The 15,380-nt window shown below is 43.5% G+C and overlaps 1 protein-coding gene across 2 annotated transcripts in view; it reads left to right on the top strand.

The window, feature by feature from the left end:
• CHCHD3 (coiled-coil-helix-coiled-coil-helix domain containing 3) overlaps positions 1 to 15,380 on the top strand; it is a 156,881-nt gene that overhangs the window by 18,038 nt on the left and 123,463 nt on the right. For both annotated transcript variants that reach the window (XM_034063411.1, XM_034063410.1), the window contains exon 3: positions 12,042 to 12,126. In XM_034063411.1, the coding sequence (XP_033919302.1) occupies positions 12,042 to 12,126 (85 nt within the window). The remainder of the gene's footprint in view (positions 1 to 12,041; positions 12,127 to 15,380) is intronic.

The following is a 15,380-nucleotide window of genomic DNA, read 5'->3' as shown; positions in this document are numbered from 1 at the left end:
GATTTGTCCTTGGAGGCATGTTTTGTGTTTGCACTCACTCTGTGGGGGTAGGAAATGCCTCTAAGTGTGAATTTCAATGGGAGAGTTGCTGTGTATGGTGGTAGTTGAATTTTTATGAGCCGAAATTAGAGTTTATTCTTCTGAAAATAATAATTACATTTTAAGAACCTAAGCAGTTTAAATGGTGACCCTGCCTTGATCTGTGCCTCATAATAAACTTGGTAAGTGAAGACTTTTCTCTCAGCTTGTCTTTATAGGACAGGGTTTGTTCAGCCTGGAGAAGAGGAGGCTCTAGGGAGGCCTTAGAGCAGTGCCCAGTGCTTAAAGGGGCTGCAAGAAACCTGGAGAGGGGCTTGGGACAAGGGCCTGTAGGGAGAGACCAAGGGGAATGGCTTGAACCTGCCCGAGGGGAGACTGAGATGAGCTCTTAAGCAGAAGCTGTTCCCTGTGAGGGTGCTGAGGCGCTGGCACAGGGTGCCCAGAGAAGCTGTGGGTGCCCCATCCCTGGCAGTGTTCAAGGCCAGGTTGGACACAGGGGCTTGGAGCAGCTGCTCCAGTGGAAGGTGTCCCTGCCTGTGGCAGGGGTTGGAGCTGGATGAGCTTTAAGGTCCCTTCCAACACAAACCATTGCATGATATGTATAATAAAGTCACTCATGACCATGACTGTTCGGCGCATGTAGACACTTGTTTCTGATAGTTCAGTTGTACATACACCAGTGAACTTCCTTTGGGTTTCCAGGGGACTCCTCTCCTCTTGAGAGAGGCCAGGAAAGAAACAGATACTTTGGTCTTTAAGGCAAGTAACTTATTTCTGCATTTTATCTTCAGTGCTGGTGGGAGGAAGGGATGGTTTGTTGTTTTTTCCATTGAGTGCAAAGGCTAATTTGGACTTTTCTGGGGGTTCAAGACCAGATACTGTGGAACAATGGCTGATGGAGCGTGGGCACGCGGATTATGAAGGGCTGAATAATCCCTGATTTTCATTTGCACAACCCAGGCTTGAAACTGAGTGAATGACAGTGAACTGTTGTGGACTGGCTGCAAAGCTGTGGGCATATTGTGCCCAATCCCAATGTTTTAGCATTAGCAGAAGATGTCTATGGAGAGTGCAGGCCACAGTCCTAAGTCAGCAAGTGCCTACTTGGAGCTTGACATGAACTGAGGATGAAGGAAGCCATGGGTAAAGAAGCAAAAGTATTAGTGCAAGCAAGAAAAGGAGAAATTGGAATGTACTAAGACACAATAGTGAACTGTGGGCAAGTTTTGGAGACCAGGCTCTCATCCGCTTAATGTAACTAAATTGTGTCTTAGCTGCTGTGTGCTACACTGTACATGTATCCACTATTACAGTGAGCTATTGATTATGTATCCAATCTTAATACAGCCAGTTATTGTGTATGTATCAAAATGTAATACACTGAGCTATTGTAAGCAAAGGCAGACTAACATGATAATTCTAGCTTAGCCAATACCTATATATAGATAGGGAGGTGGACAAACAAATATAACCAGTGAAAGAGTGTTTAGTAGCACATGGGCTATCAGTAACTGTATAAATATAGGCTATCATGATTAATAAAGTGAACAAGAGGTGTAACTCATATTGAGTCGTCCTCTTGATTCTGGGTTCCTCTGACAAGATACAACAGTTTGAAAATCATTGTGTTCTGGTTTAATCTTGTATGCCAGGAATACTGATGTACAGTCACAGCACTTCCTTGTTTCCTTTTCTGTGCTGCTACCTGCAAATCAGGCTCCTTGAAAAATAAGGATGAAGAAGGAAGAGTGTAAGTAATGGTGTCATTGATGTACCACCTAATTTCAGCACACTAAATACATTTGCTGTGGCTTTAATCCACATTGAAATCAAACAGTTTGTTTTCAGAACTAGAAGTCTTCTGTTTTCTTTCGCGTGCAGAGAATATTTATATGGCTTTCTCTAAAAGCTTTTGTTTTAGTTGTCCAGGATAAGAGTTCCTTGCCAGTGTTACTGGTACCCAAAGCTAACTGAAGTCCTTGATTCTACCAGTGAATTCTGTGCTCATAAAAGTTCCGTGATTGACAGCTCTGAGCTGGAGCTATGAGTCTGCACAGATAGCATGGGTAGGTGCACATGGACTCTCTTGCATTGATTTACCAGGGCATGTTAACCTGTGCCACAAGCAACCCCTTTCAGGTGTGAAAGAAGTTTTGTTGCCATGGTTAGCTGCTTGAGATAACTTAGAGACAATATTTTCTTGTTGTTTAAAGGAATAAGAAAAAAAAGCATATACTTATTTTCCTCATCTAGAGGAAATTATTGTATGATACTATTTAGTTGGCTACTTTCTGAATGAAGATTAATGAATTTGATATTTTGTCTCTTCTCTGCTGTTCAACTTAAATGGCCACTGATGCTGATGGGTTTTGTGTGATGTATGGCCCAACCTGGAGTGGTTATTAACTAGAATGAGTAAACTGAGGGTATTTGTGTATTATGCATTTTAAATTGCAGTGTGGGTGGTCAGAGTGTATTAACTGTGGAAGGACCCCTAATGTGTTCATGAGCCCATGGCTTGATGCTGTGGAGGTACCAGGTTGCTGACACATGCTTCCTGATTCAATATTTATGCCTGTTAATGTGCAGTTTGGAATTTCCTTGTGACATCTTCATTAACTTTAATGTCTCCAAAGCTGCGGTTGCCTTGCTGGCTTCTGAGGCAGATGATGGGTTTGGAGACAGCCTGAAGGTATGTTGTCCCGAGTGAGCTGGTTAATGTTCATACTTAATGTGCACAGGGACAGGAGAACTGCCTGGTTGTATCAGATCGATGGTTTGAATGCCCTGATGCTCTGTTGTCAATACCAGATGCTTCAGAGGTGAATGCAAGGAATTCTGCAGTAAATAATTAGGAAATAGTTTTTCCAGCAAGAAAGCAATATTCATCTTCAGTTCTGGGCCCCTCACTACAAGAGAGACCTTGAGGTGCTTGAGTGGGGCCATAGAAGGGCAATGAAGCTGGTGCAGGGCCCGGAGCACAAGAGAGATGGGGAATGGCTGAGGGAGCTGGGGGGTTCAGATGGAGAAGAGAAGGCTCAGGGGGGACCTGATGGCTCCCTCCAAGTGCCTGCCAGGAGGATGGAGCCAGGAGGGGCTGGGCTCTGCTCCCAAGGAACAAGGGATGGGACAAGAGGAAACGGCCTCAAGCTGCACCAGGGCAGGTTTAGATGGAGCTGAGGAACAATTCCTGCCCCACAGGGTGCTCAGGCATTGGAACAGGCTGCCCAGGGCAGGGCTGCAGGCACCGGCCCTGCAAGTGTTCACACAGCGTGGAGACGAGGCCTCAGTGCCATGGGTTAGGGGTGGCCTTGGCAGGGCTGGGGAACAGCTGGACTTGAGCTTAAAGGGCTTTTCTAGCCCATTTGATTCTATGCTTCTATGTTTCTGGCATTACCTCGTAATAGCTTGAGACTGTGCTCTCTAGGTAATGTAACCTGTTGGTGTTCTTCCGTGTCGTTTCCCACACCCCCCACAGTGCTCTTGATTTTGTTCTTCTTGACCTCAGGAAAGATTTTGACAATAGATTGTCCCCTGTGGTGGGTCAAATACTAGAAAAACAAGAGTGTGTTAGAAGCTGCATTCTCAGCTTGGTTGTGAGCTTCCATAAGGGTGTGATGCAAACATGAGTGCAAGCCCAAGGCTGCCTGTATTATGTTAGGTTCTGTACCTTCTCTCCTGTGTTGAGCTGTTTCAGGTTTTCTTCCCATTATTCCTGTGTGGTTTCCCAAAGGGAGAGTTGTGTGGTAGTGAACATTCACCAGTTGCTTTCTGGTAACTTCTCAGTTTATGAATCTGTTTCAGCCAAATCTATAGGAGGGCTGAAAGACTGAAGGCCCTGGTGTTTCTAGAGGTTTGGATAAAACAAAGGCAGGTAGAAAAGAGACGTTAAGTTTAAAGCTTTTATGGAGACAAGGTCTAAAGGTGCCTGGGCTCTTCTGCTGAAGGGTTATCACTCTGTGCATAGAATTATAGAGTGGTGTGTGTTGGAAAGGGCCTTAAGATCCTCCAGTTCCCAACCGCCACCATGGGCAGGAATGCCTCACTGTAGACCACGTTGCCCAAGGCTCTGTCCAGCCTGGCCTTGAGCGCTGCCAGGGATGGAGCATTTATCACTTCTTTAGGCAACCTGTTCTGGCAAAGCAGCTGCAGCCTGTGCTGTGCATTGTCAACCCAGGAAGCAGGAGAGATGAAGTTTGGACACTGAAGAGGTACTCAGAGAAGACATAGGAACAAGAGATCAGCTTGACTTAAAGTGAGTGATCAGAGAAACATGCACTGGGATCTGTGAGGAGCCAGCTGAGCCAAGTGCTTCTAATGCAAAAACCCAGATCAACACCTCTCACTTTTCCTGTGCTTTGTTTCAAAGACTACATTGTTCTTTCCCATTTGCCTTAAAGAAGACATTAACATAAGCTATGGGACAAAACACTTTGGAGAACTTTTCAAAGTGATCATTGTGTTAAGTCCATAAGTTTTGGTGAGAATGAAATAGATCCCAGCAAAGCTTCTCCTTGGCTTTGTGTGGAAAGCCTGATAAAACACTGTGCTTGAAGTGTGGAGGTGCATCATTTTATATCCATTTTCATATTCTTGCTCTCTCTCATTCTTTATGTATTCTATACTTAACGTTGGACCTTCTCTTTCCTTTCTACTTTCTTCCTTCTCATGCCAGGCTGGCCATTAAACAAACGTTCTTTGTGCAGTGCTCAGGACTTACATGTGATTATGGTTGATTTAAAAACCAAGCAGAGTGTAAGATAAAATCACAGTCCGCTTTCCAGTGCGTGTGGGTATTCATCTGTCAGCACTGAATTTGTATACCATTGTGCTGCTCAGCTTGTCTGGCCTTATTTTCTCCCTTTTTGAGTTTTCCAGTCTTGATTAAAATGATTTTAGACCATTCATGTGCAAAGTTTAGTCTCAGTTTAGCTATCCCATTTCTAGCACTTTATGTCCTCTATTTTGTCTCAGCCTGTTTTTAATCCACAATAGTAACTTACCACTCGTTTTAAAACTACCCTTTCCCAACAGTGGGAAACAGTACTCAGTGGCAGTGAAAGAGATGAACCAAATTGCAAATGTATCTTCTTGGGTTTTCTGTTGTTGATGCATTCAGGAACCTAGTTGAAGACTGTCCAGTTGGTTTTGTGTATCTCACCCCTGTGTTACTCCTCTGGGTTGCATCCAAGCCATGTACGTGGTTGTCATCATCATACAATTGCAAACTGGTTTGTGTTGGAAGGGACCTTAGAGCTCATCCAGTTCCAACCCCTGCCACAGGCAGGGACCCCTTACACTGGAGCAGCTGCTCCAAGCCCCTGTGTCCAACCTGGCCTTGAACACTGCCAGGGATGGGGCAGCCACAGCTTCTCTGGGCACTCTGTGCCAGCGCCTCAGCACCCTCACAGGGAACAGCTTCTGCCTAAGAGCTCAGCTCAGTCTCCCCTCTCTTGGGCAGGTTCAAGCCATTCCCCTTGGCCTGTCCCTACAGGCCCTTGTCCCAAGCCCCTCTCCAGCTTTCCTATAGTCCCCATGTCTTTCCTTATGATGTTCATTTGAAAGCAGAAGTAGCCAGTGCAGCTCCATAGTACTGCAGAGATCCTTGCATCAAGGAGTCATCATCTGAACGTTGAGAGGCTAATGAGCCTAGAGCTGTGATGTTCAGAAGTACCCTTCCAGTACGAAGACAATAAATAAGAGGCATTCATTGAACCATGAGTACTTTTAACCTGCAAGGAGGAGGTTTTTCACCATCAGGTCAGTCAGTTGACACACATTGCCTGGAGGGCTTTTGCTGCATCTATCCTTCCAGGTATTTTCTGTGACAGTAAAGTTTTCTCTCTTTAAGGAGGATGTTTGGGTGGCCTGGAGGCCTTATATGTGATGCTGGCCTGGCCTCTAAGAAGCTACTCTCTGAAAGATGTCCTGTTCACTGGACACTTTCAATAGCAAAGCTGAGTGAAAAGGAAAAGGAGAAATGGTTTATTCTCCTTTTTTTCCTTTTTGTAAATGAATTCACTGACCACTTAGCAAAGTAATGTCTAAAAGATGCTTGACTGTATCTAACTGAAGTGTCTCTTCATTAACAGCTTAATGCACCTGCCCTTTTGAGAAGAGTTAGTGAAGGTGCCTGCTTATAGATGCAGTTTCCATTAATGATTTTTGAGTATGTGATACTAATGGGCAGGTTCCAGCTCTGCAGGTTACAGGCTGCTTTATGAACTTGTCCATGTTATATTCCTGATTCCTCAGAGTAACCTTTTTGAGGCTGTAGGTGTCTCCTTTACCTAATGTGTGTTGATAAAGCTTTGGATGCCACCTTCTTGCTGTCATTTTAGTGTCATGTTGAATGTTCTTATACAGCAACTGTTTTAGACTGAGAGGAAGAAGGGCTGGAGCAGCTCTGCTCTGGAGCCAGGCTGAGAGAGCTGGGCTGGGGCAGCCTGGACAAGAGAAGGCTCCTGAAGGGGAGACCTGAGAGCAGCTCCAGTGCCTAAAGGGGCTGCAGGAAAGCTGGAGAGGGGCTTGGGACAGGGGCTTGTAGGGACAGGCCAAGGGGAATGGCTTGAACCTGCCCAAGAGAGGGGAGACTGAGCTGAGCTCTTAGGCAGAAGCTGTTCCCTGTGAGGGTGCTGAGGCGCTGGCACAGGGTGCCCAGAGAAGCTGTGGCTGCCCCATCCCTGGCAGTGTTCAAGGCCAGGTTGGACACAGGGGCTTGGAGCAGCTGCTCCAGTGGAAGGTGTCCCTGCCTGTGGCAGGGGTTGGAGCTGGATGAGCTTTAAGGTCCCTTCCAACCCAAACCAGTCTGGGATTTTATGAAATGCATCATGTATTTATACTGTAATATTAGACATAAATGACTGTCTTTTAAACTTCTCCAGAGGAGTAGGTGGACAAAGAAGAAATCTCAGGTCATTGCATCTCAGAGGCCATCAAAATGGCAGTGTCCTTATCTCTTGATCCTCACTGCTTGGTCTCTGAAGATCCAGACAGAAGCTTCATCGGTTTTATTATGTAGTGGTATTCTGTGTGTGCAGTGCTGTTACATGGAGCAGTTTTGTCACTCTCCAGTGTTCTGCAACCTGCTGCTATGTCTGAGTATGGTAATGAGCCCTCTGTTCCTGCAGCTGGTGATACTCCATTGCCATTACCCTGAGGAGAATACTGCTCATCAGACACCTATCAGCATCTACCCTTCACATGCTAAGAGGACAGGGAAGAGCTATTTCTGGCTATGACACTGTGGCATTCTAAGCATAGTTCCTATTACAGGTCGTCTATCTGGATTGTCTTGTGATTGGAATGCTGGAGTTGCATTCATTTTGTGCTCTTGGTGGACCATTAAGAAAGCACTGGGATGCAAGTGTGACCTTCCTAAATGGAATTACTTGAAAATCTTCCTGATGAGTCAGCTCTGGGATACATTTACTATGAAGCTGACACTGATTTCAGTACCCTGAGGAACTTAAAATACTCAAGTGTGTGTTGGTGGGAATAGCTATGCAATTTTTGGCAGCTGCTCTATACTTATGTATGAGTCATGCTTATTCTGGCAGTGTTGCAGCCACCAGGTTCTAAGATTCCAATAGTTTAATGGTCAGCTGCCTGTTTTTAGTCTAGAGTCTGAGCACAGATTGCCAACACAGAAATCTTACTGCTTTTATTTAAAACCAGTCCCTTTTTCTGATCCTCTTACTAATAAATGAGCTTTTCTCATTTTAAATGCTGCTGCTTCCCCCAGAACAAACCCCTTTTACTTGTAGAACTGCAATTTTTCACTGAAACATCATAAAGCTCCCATTTGCCAGCTACCCAATGATATCTTACAATAATGCTGGTGAATGATCTATAGCTTTGCTTTTATTCCCTATTAGTATTTGCCTGATCGATGGCTAACCTGATTGATTAAGGTCAAGTGTCTTTATTGGCTGATGCCTGAATCTTTTCTCATTATGACTCAAAATGTTTTATGGTCTGTTAGGCTTCTTGCACTCATTTCTGCACAGCAGAAAGATGAACTTTGTGATGTCAATGCCATGAAGATACACTTATGCAAGTTTTGATACTTCAAGGTCCAGTATTAAAGGACATGAAATATTACAGAATCATAGAGTGGTTTGGGTTGGAAAGAACCTTAAAGCTCCTCCAGCTCCAACCCCTGCCACAGGCAGGGACCCCTTCCACTGGAGCAGCTGCTCCAAGCCCCTGTGTCCAACCTGGCCTTGAACACTGCCAGGGATGGGGCAGCCACAGCTTCTCTGGGCACCCTGTGCCAGCGCCTCAGCACCCTCACAGTAAAGATCTTCCTTACATCTAACTTGAACTTCCTGTTTCAGTTTAAATCCATTACCTCTTGTCCTATCACCACAATCCCTTATTGAGGTATTTGGGTTGAGCTGCAGTAAGAAACACTTGATCTCAGGCTTTCAGATTGTTCTGTGAATAAGCTAACTGTGGTGTTGAATAATTCTTTGCTCTTACGGCAGCTTAATCATTTCTGAGTTTCCAAAGGAGGTGATCCTGCCCCTCTGCTCTTATGAGACCCCACTTGCAGCACTGTGTGCAGATCTGGTGCCCTCAACATAAAAAGGACATGGAACTGTTGGAACAAGTCCAGAGGAGGCCATGAGGATGATCAGGGGCTGGAGCAGCTCCTGTATGGAGACAGGCTGAGAAAGTTGGGGCTGTTCAGCCTGGAGAAGAGAAGCTGTGTGGAGACCTCTTAGCAGCTTCCAGTATCTGAAGGGGGCTACAAGGATGCTGGAGAGGGACTCTTCATCAGGGACTGTAGTGATAGGACAAGCGGTAATGGGTTCCAACTGAAACAGGGGAAGTTTAGATTGGATATGAGAAAGAAGTTCTTTACTATGAGGGTGGTGAGGTACTGGAATGGGTTGCCCAGGGAGGTTGTGAATGCTCCATCCCTGGCAGTGTTCAAGGCCAGGTTGGATGAAGCCTTGGGTGATACTGTTTAGTGTGAGGTGTCCCTGCCCATGGCAGGGGGATTGGAACTGGATGATCTTGAAGTCCTTTCCAACCCTAACTATTCTATGGTTCTATGGTTCTATGAAATGTAGAACCTTAATACTTAGGCTTGTGATGTTTACTGAGGTATGGGGAGATGAACGTGTGCTGCACTACAGAAACAGGATCCATGTGATAGCCTGATGTTTAGCTCACCTCTTTTTCTGCTCTGATGATACCCTTTGAACTGAGGAGCTGATCTTTGGAAACATAGCTCCATATCTTCTCAGAGTATCCTCACATAGCCTCAGAGTAGGGAATAACGGAGCAGTGTTAATAGTTGAGATAGTCCCAATAAAATTGGGTTTTCTTTTTCATCTGGTGTTTGTGATCATAATCTGTTGAAGATCCATATTTACCTCTGAATTTTCACATATATTAATGTATTTTTAGGCTGGGATCTCACTTGCTGTTTGTAAGTGATCCCCCACCGTTCCCCAAGGCAACTCTTTCTGCCATCTAAGCAGTGGCTGCATCTGCCAGATGGATATTGATTCATTCTACTTGACTTAAGATGTTTATAACTGAATTACTTGGCCAAGACTCCCATATAGTTGATGAAGCTGCTTCATTCATTCATAAAATTCACTATTTCATAAGCCTACATTAGGATGAGAAGAATTGAACGCTGGCATCTATTAACTCTAATGGGAACATGAGCAAATGATGTTGGATCATATTTGCAGATAAAGCCAACTCCTGGAGCAGAGGTCATTTCATGTCTCTAGTTTTTAAGACCTGATTGGTGCCTAATGTAAGATAGCTGGTTCCAAAAGGGGGTCCTAACATCTGTCTGTTAACATTTTCTAATCACTAGAACTCTCTAAGAGCCTTTTTCTTTAGCTGTATTTGTCAAAGAAAAAGGAAATGAATGGTTTATCTGCTGAAATTAGATGGTAGCTTGGTGTTTGGAGCTTTTCACTGGAGTATACATGATACATGGACTCAAACCCATCCATCTTAGGAGGATCTAAATTCCAGATGTTCTACTTTCTGGGCAAATACTATAACTATCAGCTTGGTACAAAAAGGAGGGTGCTAGCTTTTGCGCCTCAGCCCCAGTATCTCCTCAAGTTTCCATCTGGCAACAGTTGTTGAATGCTGTTTTCATACATAAATACTTTATACAAATGTAATCTCTGAGGAGACTGCTTGTTGTATTGCAATTGCTTCATGTTATAGTGCTTGAAAAAGTAGTTGTCTGGTTTCTAATTACCTAAGGAAGTGGTTTTGTTACTGATTCTGAAGGCAGATGAGGGTTGTATTGCTCTGAATTCAATATCTATATCACACTCAAGTGATTGGCATTTTAGAGTGAGATTACACATTTTAGCAGTAGGAACTTGCGGTCAGCCCATGTGAACCTCATGGAGTTAAACAAGGCCAAGTCCACGGTTCTGCACCTGCATAGGGGAAAACCCTAGCACAAAGGCTGGGCTAGACTGGACTGAGAGCAGCCCTGAGAAGGACTTGGGGGTGTTGGTTGATGAGAAGCTCCCCATGTGAGTGCTTGAGCCCAGACCCCCCCATGTGCTGGGCTGCACCCCCAGAGCGTGAGCAGCAGCTCAGGGAGGGGATCCTGCCCCTCTGCTGTGCTCTGGGGAGACCCCCCCTGCAGCCCTGATCCAGCTCTGGGGCAGCAGCACAAGAGGGACGTGGAGCTGTTGGAGCGAGTGCAGAGGAGGCCATGGAGATGCTGCGAGGGCTGGAGCAGCTCTGCTCTGGAGCCAGGCTGAGAGAGCTGGGCTGGGGCAGCCTGGACAAGAGAAGGCTCCTGAAGGGGAGACCTGAGAGCAGCTCCAGTGCCTAAAGGGGCTGCAGGAAAGCTGGAGAGGGGCTTGGGACAAGGGCCTGTAGGGATATAGGACCTGGGGGAATGATAGAGATTCATGCTTTTCCAGTGAAGTTGGCATAACTTCTGGCTATCAAGCTAATATATGTTCCCAATTGGAAAATGTTACTCTTTCTTACTAGATGACTATTTTCTTTCTCCTCTCTTTACTTCCTGCTATGTGTGTGTCACTTAATATTTGATAGAGATAACACATCTCCAGAGTTTTTCCTTGTTGGAAAAATGTTTCAATGTTTTCTTCTGAGAATCATGGAAACTTTTATTGCCATAACTTCTATTAAAGGAAGTAACAACAATATACTACTGATCTCTTTGGCTCACAAATATACAATTGCTTATGGATGTGGAGATAGTGAATACTGAATGGTATCAGTGTAGTAGTTTGTATGACTGAGCTCTTGAATATCAAAGAGTTGGGAATGGACTTGGTTTGTGTTTCAAAACCTTGTTGAACAGAGTTTGTAGCTTTACAGGTGTCTTTCAAGTGTGTAGGGTTAGTGGCTCTCATACTTTCCTACTTCTATGTTGAAAAGTTTGTTCATACACTTGAAGTTGCTTCTGTTTGAGTTCTTATCCAGCCTTTCAACTGGTTCATCTGGCGTCATCTAAGTGAAGAAAAGCTTTTTCCCATATCTGCTTGTTTAAACCAGATTGGGAGAGTTTGAGGCAAAATCTGTTTCTAACAGGGAAGATAGATATTTAGGATGTTGTAAATACTTTGTTGGGTATAATATATGTCTAAAAGTACTTGATTAATTGCACAGGAAGATGTTTCTCTTGATTGCATATGAATGAACCTCAAAATCTTATGACTTGACTATTTAGGTCTCAGTTGCATCCTCTCCAGTTTTACTTTATAAAGGCATATTTCATAAGAAAAATGTATTTAACATACACTGTATGGGTTTTACTCTTTGAAAGATTCTTCTGAGAGTAAAGTTGTTCAATAAGAGTAGTTTTTAAAGGCCATCTAGTGTCTCTTAAGTTTGAAAGGTGGTTAAACCACAAGAAAGCATTGCAGCTGCTTTAGAAAGAAGAAAATAGAGCACTGTATTATGCAGTGTTTTTCTGTAATTAGAAATACTTTGTGTTAACATTTCTCTTCATTTTCTTTTAATTATAGTTATTGATGAACAACTGAAGAAGAGAATAGCTGAAGAACTGGCGTTAGAACGAGCCAGGAGGGACTCTGAAGCTCAAAAGAGAAGGTTGGTTTGTTAATCACAATCTTGAACACAAATGTGTACTCAATGCTTTTATTACTGTTATTGATTTACTTACTGTAACTAGTTGAAATCTGTGCCCTAAGACAAAAAGGTAGGTAAGACCTTTGGCTAATATAGCAAGTTTTGATATTAAATACATGTTAAACCAACAAATTAACTGAAGTTTCTTTGCAGAGCTTGTACAAAATGTGGCTTTATATCCCTTTTGACCTCATGAGCCTGACTCTTTTTGCAGTCTCTCACACTCAATCTTTGATTTTCTTTTGAGTCCAAATGCTCACTTTGTGGTGTAGAGATGGAAATAGCTTGAGAGCAATGCAGAGGTGGGTTACCTGTAACCCATCTGTGTGATCAAAGGGTATATCCTAACAGCAATAGAAATGGTAGTTATTTCTGTGAATTCTAAGTATTTCTGTGAGCTGCAGTATGTTTTGAACTGCTTTGAAGATAGAAGGTAATGAATTAAAACAGTTTACTAGTAGAAAACTCTTTCAATATCTTCCTGTATATTGAAACGGAACTTTCTTAAGCATGTTTTCTCCAAGGTTATGTGAAAGACTGGTTAGGGTCATACAGAACGCAGTGGCAGATTTTGGATGCAGCAGTTCTGAAGCATATTCTGCAATGTCTGCTATGGTACTGTGGCTTTATTAGCAATGGAAAAAATCCTATTGGAATTTGGAATGGAGCTGGCTGCGCAATGAACTGACTTGTGAGTTCATTTGTACTTTATTGTACTGATTTTCCTGTATAGATGATTACACACTGAATATAAATATTAACCTCCACATTGTCCTCTGTTCTGAGAATGGGAAGAAAGGCTCATTATGATGGATTAAAGAAATGAGAATGTAATTAGTACTATTTAAATTGTCTGCATATATCTGAGTTGTTTCCTACACATCATTATATTCCTGTTTAATTGAGTTAGGTTGATGGAGTCTATAATTAGATAGGACTATATAAATGTCCCAGAAAAAAAAATCAGGCTTCTTTTTGAGTCAGCAATAAAGGAAATCAATATGTTACAATGAAATCTGTCCTCTTTTGAACTGCACTTTGACAGGAAAACTTGGGTTAGATTTAAGTTTCGTGTTGACTGCTCAAGAGTTGAGCAAAATGTGATTACGACATGGAAATGTTTTGTTTTGTAACTCCAGTATTTTGCCATTTGACTCCTTTCAATAACTTCCAGCAAGTATTCAATAATTCAGGTTTCATGGGTAGTGAATTGGGCTGTGAAAGGTAGGGAGCAGACTGGCGTGTCATATTCCTGATGTTATATTTTATAGGGAGTAGTGTTGGCAGTGTTCCCTTTATTTGACTAAAGATTAGTGGGGAAGATGTTACATATTAAAATACTCCTGTAAAACCTTTGTGTCTTAAAATTAGGGTGAAGAATCTGTGCTTTTGAAATGTGAACTGTCAAATAAATAATAGTTTAGAAAATGAATAAAATGACGAGCTGAGAAAGTTGGGGCTGTTCAGCCTGAAGAAGAGAAGGCTGCGTGGAGACCTCAGAGCAGCTTCCAGTGTCTGAAGGGGGCTACAAGGATGCTGGAGAGGGACTCTTCATCAGGGACTGTAGTGACAGGACAAGGGGTGATGGGTTCAAAGTGAAACAGGGGAAGTTCAGGTTGGAGACAAGGCAGAAGCTGTTCCCTGTGAGGGTGCTGAGGCGCTGGCACAGGGTGCCCAGAGAAGCTGTGGCTGCCCCATCCCTGGCAGTGCTCAAGGCCAGGTTGGACACAGGGGCTTGGAGCAGCTGCTCCAGTGGAAGGGGTCCCTGCGTGTGCGGAGGGTTGGAACTGGATAAGCTTTAAAGTCCTTCCCAACCCCAGCCATTCTGCAGTTCTTTTGATAACTCTTAAGCTCTGCTGTGTTTTGACTCTGTAGTCTCCTGTGATGACTTTGGCAACTTTTGTTTTGAAAGCCACAGGAAAAATGCTTTCCTTTCGTAATACAGATGATAGATTTCCAAACACTCCCTAGTAATGAATTACTGGAGTCTGTTCTGCTTGGCTTGCTGGGCTCCATACGGCGTGTGGCATTTTAGCTGTCATTAGCTGGATAACTTATTGCAACCTCTCTAGTTCTAAACATCCTCATCTGTTTAAAGAAAATCTCTCTCAACTCTAAATTGGCTTTTAAAGCCACGTACATGCTGGTGCACAAAGGTGGCTCGCTGTGGTAGGTGCTGAGATTGCAGCCATTACCTTCTGTATGTGTTTTTGTGTTGGTGTTGTGCTTGGGGGAGGGTCCCTCCGTAACTGCAATTCACTTTAAGGTTTAATTGATACTCAGATGTGTGCTTCCCCCCGACCTTGTTTTGTCATGTCTCAGCAGTATATTGCATTGATGACAAGCTCTTAGGAAACTTCTTGGGTTAGACAGCGTTTGCAGAAGAGAGCAGCAAATCCACCAGTGAAAATGTAAATTGAGAGAAGAATGAAATGTGAGATTGGAGAAGAACCCTTTGGGAAGCTACACACCAAAAATGTTATATTAAAATCAATAGCAGGGCTTGACCTCCTTCTGTGCTACTGTATATTTTTAAGCTCGCTATTGATTTCTGTTTAATAACATGTTTATTCGAGTTTACTGGCAGAAGAGAAGAAAAAGAAAATGATTGATTTAGAATATTCATTCTACTGAGGTAAATTTATGAAGAGCATATTAATGGATCTTCATTTCAGATGGGTAGTGCACTAAATTCCATGAGAACTTTTTGGAAGTAGATCTATTTTCTCCTGAAACTACTGTTTTCCTAGGGAATTACCTGTGTTGAACTGGGAGACTGGCTTTTTCTCACAGTGTTCTTCTCATGGGGCACAGAAAGCTCCTGTGTTTGCAAACACTTGTAATGGAGTCTCCTGCCACAGGGACCTCTTGATATAGTGTTTAGATTAAGTGAGAAAACAGCCTGGAAATTACATCTTCTCTACTGCTGACAGTGAGACAGAAAGCTGGAAATAAGGATGCTGGGGAGGGACTCTTCATCAGGAACTGTAGTGATAGGACAAGGGGTGATGGGTTTAAACTGAAACAGGGGAAGTTCAGGTTAGATATAATGAGGGAATTCTTTACTGTGACGGTGCTGAGGCACTGGAATGGGTTGCCCAGGGAAGTTGTGAATGCTCCATCCCTGGTGCTGTTTAAGGCCAGGTTGGATGAAGCCTTGGGTGCCATGGTTCAATATGAGGTGTTCCTGCCCATGGCAGGGGGTTGTAACTGGA

The sequence above is a fragment of the Melopsittacus undulatus genome, chromosome 5, assembly GCF_012275295.1.
Source record: "Melopsittacus undulatus isolate bMelUnd1 chromosome 5, bMelUnd1.mat.Z, whole genome shotgun sequence".
Taxonomy (NCBI): Eukaryota; Metazoa; Chordata; class Aves; order Psittaciformes; family Psittaculidae; genus Melopsittacus; species Melopsittacus undulatus.
This window is presented reverse-complemented; position numbering and strand designations above follow the sequence as displayed.